At 45.4% G+C, this 5,523-nt stretch overlaps 1 protein-coding gene across 6 annotated transcripts in view; it reads right to left on the bottom strand.

Annotated features, from left to right (window-relative positions):
* The window catches only part of RNF32 (ring finger protein 32), a 32,355-nt gene that overhangs the window by 25,392 nt on the left and 1,440 nt on the right, over positions 1 to 5,523 (bottom strand). For all 6 annotated transcript variants that reach the window (XM_006143809.3, XM_027770052.1, XM_027770053.1 and 3 more), the window contains exons 2-3: positions 4,322 to 4,416; positions 3,014 to 3,278 (exon numbers count right to left, since the gene is read on the bottom strand). In XM_006143809.3, coding sequence (XP_006143871.1) covers positions 3,014 to 3,278; positions 4,322 to 4,387 — 331 coding nt within the window. In that variant the 5' untranslated portion in view covers positions 4,388 to 4,416. The remainder of the gene's footprint in view (positions 1 to 3,013; positions 3,279 to 4,321; positions 4,417 to 5,523) is intronic.

The following is a 5,523-nucleotide window of genomic DNA, read 5'->3' as shown; positions in this document are numbered from 1 at the left end:
GGCATGCACGCACACATGCCCGGCATGAGTTTTAAGTCACCAGGTCCGGGACGTGAACCGCAGTCGACTACTTGGGAGTCCAGTAACATAGCCATTACGCTAACTGCTGGTTCCCATGCTTTTGAAATTTTCAAAGGAAGTTTTGATTTCTTGTAATGCAGCCTTCATCTCTAACAATTCTGTTTCTTTCTCATGTGTATCTCCTCTTTCAGATCATGCAAGACCTTTCTCACCTTCTGGAACTTGCTGTCTCTTTTCTCCTGCATCTCCTGGAGTTCACTGTCTCTCTTCTCTCGCATCTCTGTCACCTTTGTCACTGTGAATAATTTAAATTCTTTATCTGACACTTCCAGGAGTTCCCTCGTATTCTTTGTGGAGGAAGAAGAGTTATTCTTTTCCATTAGAGGAGAGAGATTTTCTTGGTTTCTCATATTTCTTGTGCTTCTGCGGTGGTTTCTGGTCATCTGATGGATTATACACTTTTTCCTATTTTTTGCAGTTAAATCTGAGCAGTCAGAGGAATGCAAAAAGAAGTGACCTGCAGTCTGGAAACAGTACCATTTTTATCCCTTTGCACAACTGACTGAATGAAAATTGAAGATTAATCTGACCCTGAAAGTATTCAGATATTTGCCTACTGAGCACCTAGACCTGTCTAGAAAATCAGTGTATGGGAGACTGAGCAGAAAAGTGAGAAAGGTAAAAAGAAAAGAAAAAGGAATAGAAAAAACCAGGACCAGTAGTTGGCGTAATGGCTATGTCGCTGGACCCCCATGTAGTCGACTGCGGTTTGAGTCCCAGACCTGGTGGCTTAAACTCACGGCAGGTGCGTGTGCGTGCGCGCCCAAGATTCCCAGAGGGGAATGAAGGAGAAGGGACTGTGGTATGGCCATCCCCCCTGAGGGGTGATTTCTCGCTTTCTGTCTCCGTCTCTTTCTGGCGAGCGCACGCACCCTATAGCAAAAACCTCTCAAAAGAAAAGAAAAATCCAAATTAGAGATAAAACAAGACAAACACCGTAAGAAATTTTTTTTTGTCAAAAAATGAAATCAGCGTGGTGTGCTGCATGAAAGGGGCCACTTGGAGCTCAAGTATAGGTGGCTGCTGATGGCTGCTGAGTATGGGTGGGGGAAAGGTAAAAATTAGTCAGAAGAGCAGTAGAGAGCTAAGTTTAAAAATGCAAAACAAAGCGTTACAAGCAGAGAGAGGAATGGAAAGAGAATAAGCAGGGGACTCTAACTGGCCTCCTGGCTAGACTGGGGACCAGGAGGGTGAAGCCTGGGCAGAGGGTCCTCGGTGGTCAAAATCCTCATTTCTTCTTCTTTATAACCCTAGTTTCCAAATTGGGAAGTTCTTCCTGATGTCCAGTTTAAATCTTTACTCTCAGAATTTTGAGACGGACTATGATGAAGTTTTAGATGGTCTTCTCACAACCTTAGACGGCCATCACATTACTGTATAAGGTTATTCCAGGCCCCAGCATGCTCTCAAGCCGTGTCATTTTCTAGAAGACAGCTAGCACTGTTAGACAAACTCAGAGGAAAATAATACAGAACGTCCCCAGCAGGCACCGCTGTGGGTCAGGCTCCCCTCCGCCTCGTGGGTGACTCTGACCCACAGGCCTCCCTCCCAAGGACACTCACTATCATTTACTGAAGAAAACACCGCCTTTATGTCTAGCTTTTCGGTTTAAAACAGCTTCTGCCTCACAAAAGTTTGTTTAAAACTGTATAAAGAGGGGCGAGCAGGTGGCAGGGTGGATAGGCTGCTGGACTCCCATGTGGTTGACCGTGGTTCTAGTCCCAGGCCTGGCAACTCGCTTTCTCACAACCCTCCCCCCGTCTCTCTCTGGTGAGCATACATGCCCTATAACAAATTTAAAGTAATAATAATGATAGCAATAAATAAAATTAAATACTTTCTTTAAAAAAAAAACCTAAGAAATTCTCACATGCCTTCAAACCCGAGTTAACGTTTTACTTTAGTGTAACTATCAAAACCAGGAAATTAATGAAGTACCTAGTCTCGATGCCTTACTCACATTTCGCCCTTTCTCACTGGTGTGCGTGTTTCTGAGCCCGTCAGGCCGCCTCGTCCCCTCTCTGAGACAGTCCCTAGGGCTGTGCCTGTCATGAGCAGACTCGGGAGCACACTGGTCGAGTCCCCTCACGAGTGAGTTCCGACACGCTTTTGGCCAGGACGGCACAGAAGTGCTGTGTGTCTTTAGCAGGAGGCACGAGGGGGTCCTGCTGAGGCAGCTTGGAGGGCGTGGCTGAGGCGCTGTTTGCCAGGTGCTACCCTGCAGCCCTGCACCGCGCCGTCTGCCCCCACAGGGAGGTCCTGAGGCTGGGACGATGTCGTGTCACCGCATGTTTCCCCCCTGGTCTCCGCTTCTCCTGGGTTATCGCTGTCAAGTTTGTTAAACGAGCAGTTTCTCTGACCCCATCTACCAGGGTTGTTAGCTGTCATTCTACCGTAAGAGTTTCTTCCGGGACCAGCAGATGGCGTAGTGGTTACGTCACTGGACTCCTACATAGTCGATCGCAGTTTGAGTCCCAGACCTGGCAGCTTAAAACTCATGCCAGGAACATCTGCGTGTGTGCCCAAGATCCTAAAAGGAGGCCGCAGGAGAAGGGATTGCGGTGTGGCCACTGGGGGTGATTTCTCACTGTCTCACTGTCTCTCTGGTGAGTACATGTACTCTATAGCAAAAAATCTCTCAAGACAAAACACAACAAAACATTTTCTTTTCCATAATTCAGTTATTTACCCCTATTGGTGTGGATTAATGATTATTTCTCTTATTCTTTTTACTTATTTGTATTCCACTTATCATACCTGTCTTTATTTTGCTCAAATTATCCCCCATTATTCTTAAACTCAGTGCATACAAACCTATCTGTATGACTACAAATTAAAACCTATTATTTCTATACTATAAAAATCATACTATTGACCTAAATAGATTCGTTTTTTCTAGGAAGCCCAAATGTGAGTGACCAGGAGAGCTTACCTAAAGTCAGCGGCTGTGGTTCTGGATCGAGAACGTATTCTCTCTCGGGGTCGCCCACCCTGGGGCCCTGTGGAGCCTTTTTCCGTCCAGTATCTACCACTGCTTGGCTCTCTCCTTTTAGGGATCTGGGCTTGCTCTCTTTCTTTTGTACTTGTGCCTTACAATGACCTGCTACTGAAAGATTTTGAAGCTGGAGATCGTGTAAGATGTGATCCTGGAAAGCAGCGGCTGTAACAGCTAAGGTACCGTTTTTAGATGAGTGACCCTAAAAAGAAGGGGAGAAAGTCTTCATTTACAGAACGTTGTGGAAAGTACCTTCCAGAACTCAACCTCGATGGCACACTCTGTGAACCACGCAGTAAAGAAGCCTGCCCATCACTGCCCAGGTCTGGGCAGACCCATGGCTTCATTTGTGGCAGCAACAAGGGGAGAGCTTTTCATGTGAGTACTAAAGCCTTAATTATAATATGAATAAATTCATTACGGCCTATTAACTGCACATGCCTAAACAAACCTGTGCTGTTTCATTGTAATTAAATTAGACTCCAGGCAAATACTAGAGAGAATCCTGCATTTAAGCACTTAATTAAAAAAAATATATTGCCAGAGGTTGTGTGCACTCAGCCGAGACAGAGAGGGAGAGGGAGAATCCCTCCCACACTCTAACGGGGCATGGTCTTGCTGCAGTCCCTTTTCTTCCATCCTTTTGGGATTTGGGGCACACATGCAGACAAGTTTTTGAAGCCCCTGGGGCCAGGACTTGCATTGCAGTGGACCATGTGGGATCAGCTCCCTAAGCCTTAGGCCACAGGGCCAGCTCAACCACCTGCTTTCTTTGGTGTCAACAGAATGCATTTCCTGGATAAAGTAAAGATGACCACATGGCTGAGACGGCCGGGCGAGTACCTCTCCGACCCTACACCTAGCATCTCCCACTGCTGCTGGCAATCCCTAGCTGAAGCACAGTCTGTGAACTATTTTTATACTCTCAAATGATGGCTGAAAGGACCAGCAGATGGCGTAATGGTGACATTGCTGGACACATTCGAGACCTGGACACAGAGGCTTAAAACTCATGCTAGAGGTGTGTGTGTGTGTGCATGCCCCAGATCCTGAGAGAGTAGAGGAGAAAAGGGTGGCCACTGTGGCATGGCCATCCCCCTGGGGAGTGATTTCTCACTTTGTCTCTCTGGTGAGCACATGCACCCTATAACAAATCTCTCTCCAAAAAAAAAAAAAAAAAAGAAGGTTGAATTAAAATACATTTCATGAGTTAAAGATGCATTTGATTTTAAAAAGATGACGTACCTTATTTTTTAACATGCCGAGTCGGGCAAAGTTGCTGCTTAAGTATAGTAAATCTTGCCACATCATAGCCCACTCTTTTCATTCCACTGTAAACACTGTCAGAGGAAAAGCAGAGTTAGACTGGACAAAACATTTTTTGCAGTTTATTAGAAAAATATGTATTAAGAACCTAATTGATAATGCCTACAGTTCGAAACAAAGTAACACATTCTTATTCTGGGAGGGGAGGAATTTGAATCAGTTCCAACTTGATTCATCCCTTTGCTCAAGTGGTTCACCAGAGCTGGGGAGAACAGAGTGAGAACAATAATACATTGTATGTAAATGAAGATTTCAACTAAAGTCAGAAACTAAACAATTGGACTAATAAGTGAAAGCGCCTATAGATCTAGCATTCAGGCTCAACCACAGCAGTGCACAGTGCCACAGCGTGGGAGGCTGGAGTCGCAGAGGAGGCCTGAGCTTGTTCCCTGGGCACAGACCCTCCATGTTGCAGGGCTGGGGAAGGAGGGTCACAATGTGGCAAGGCCTATTTTCTCTTTCACAAAGGAAAAAAAAAAGATGAAACATTTAAACTAGGATTTGAAGAACATGCACTTTGTCAAGTATCTCAAAGGGATCTTTTCACAGGAGATAGTGGCTTTCTTCTGATTCCCTTCAAAGCTATTGAAAAATCTGGAATTGGCCCTTTTAGTTTAGGGACAAGGGTGTATTTTATGAAGACAAGAGTCGACAATGTACTGAAATAGGGAAACAGAAGTAGAAATAGTATTAAGGGCCTATTTTTTTTCCCTTGAATTTTGCCAGAAGGTGCACGTATGCTCTCCAGAGAGAAAAAGCACCTCCCATGGGGAAAGATCCCGGTGCAGTGCCCTCCACTCCTCTCTCCTTTCAGCATCGGGGGCTCACAGGCGTATGTGCCCAGTGTTTCTCAATCCCGGAGGTCCAGATTGAGACTGTGCAGCTGTCCATGTGAGGTCCAGCCACCTTAACCACTACGCCACAGGCTGAAAGGGCCTAATTTTAAGGATCCAAAGGAATTAACCCAAAATATATTTGTAGGAACCCACATAGGAATATCTTTAATGCCCATGTGAAATTAGTTGAGTAGCATACAGTCAGGAGTGAATGTAGAAAGAAAAAAGTAAGCGCGGTGGCAGTCTACAAGTTACCCAGGCCTCGGGAATAAAAAGATTGTAAGC

Source organism: Tupaia chinensis, unplaced genomic scaffold, assembly GCF_000334495.1.
Source record: "Tupaia chinensis unplaced genomic scaffold, TupChi_1.0 Scaffold000110_1, whole genome shotgun sequence".
Taxonomy (NCBI): Eukaryota; Metazoa; Chordata; class Mammalia; order Scandentia; family Tupaiidae; genus Tupaia; species Tupaia belangeri.
The sequence above is the reverse complement of the archived record's forward strand: the minus strand, read 5'-3'. Positions and strand labels throughout refer to the sequence as shown.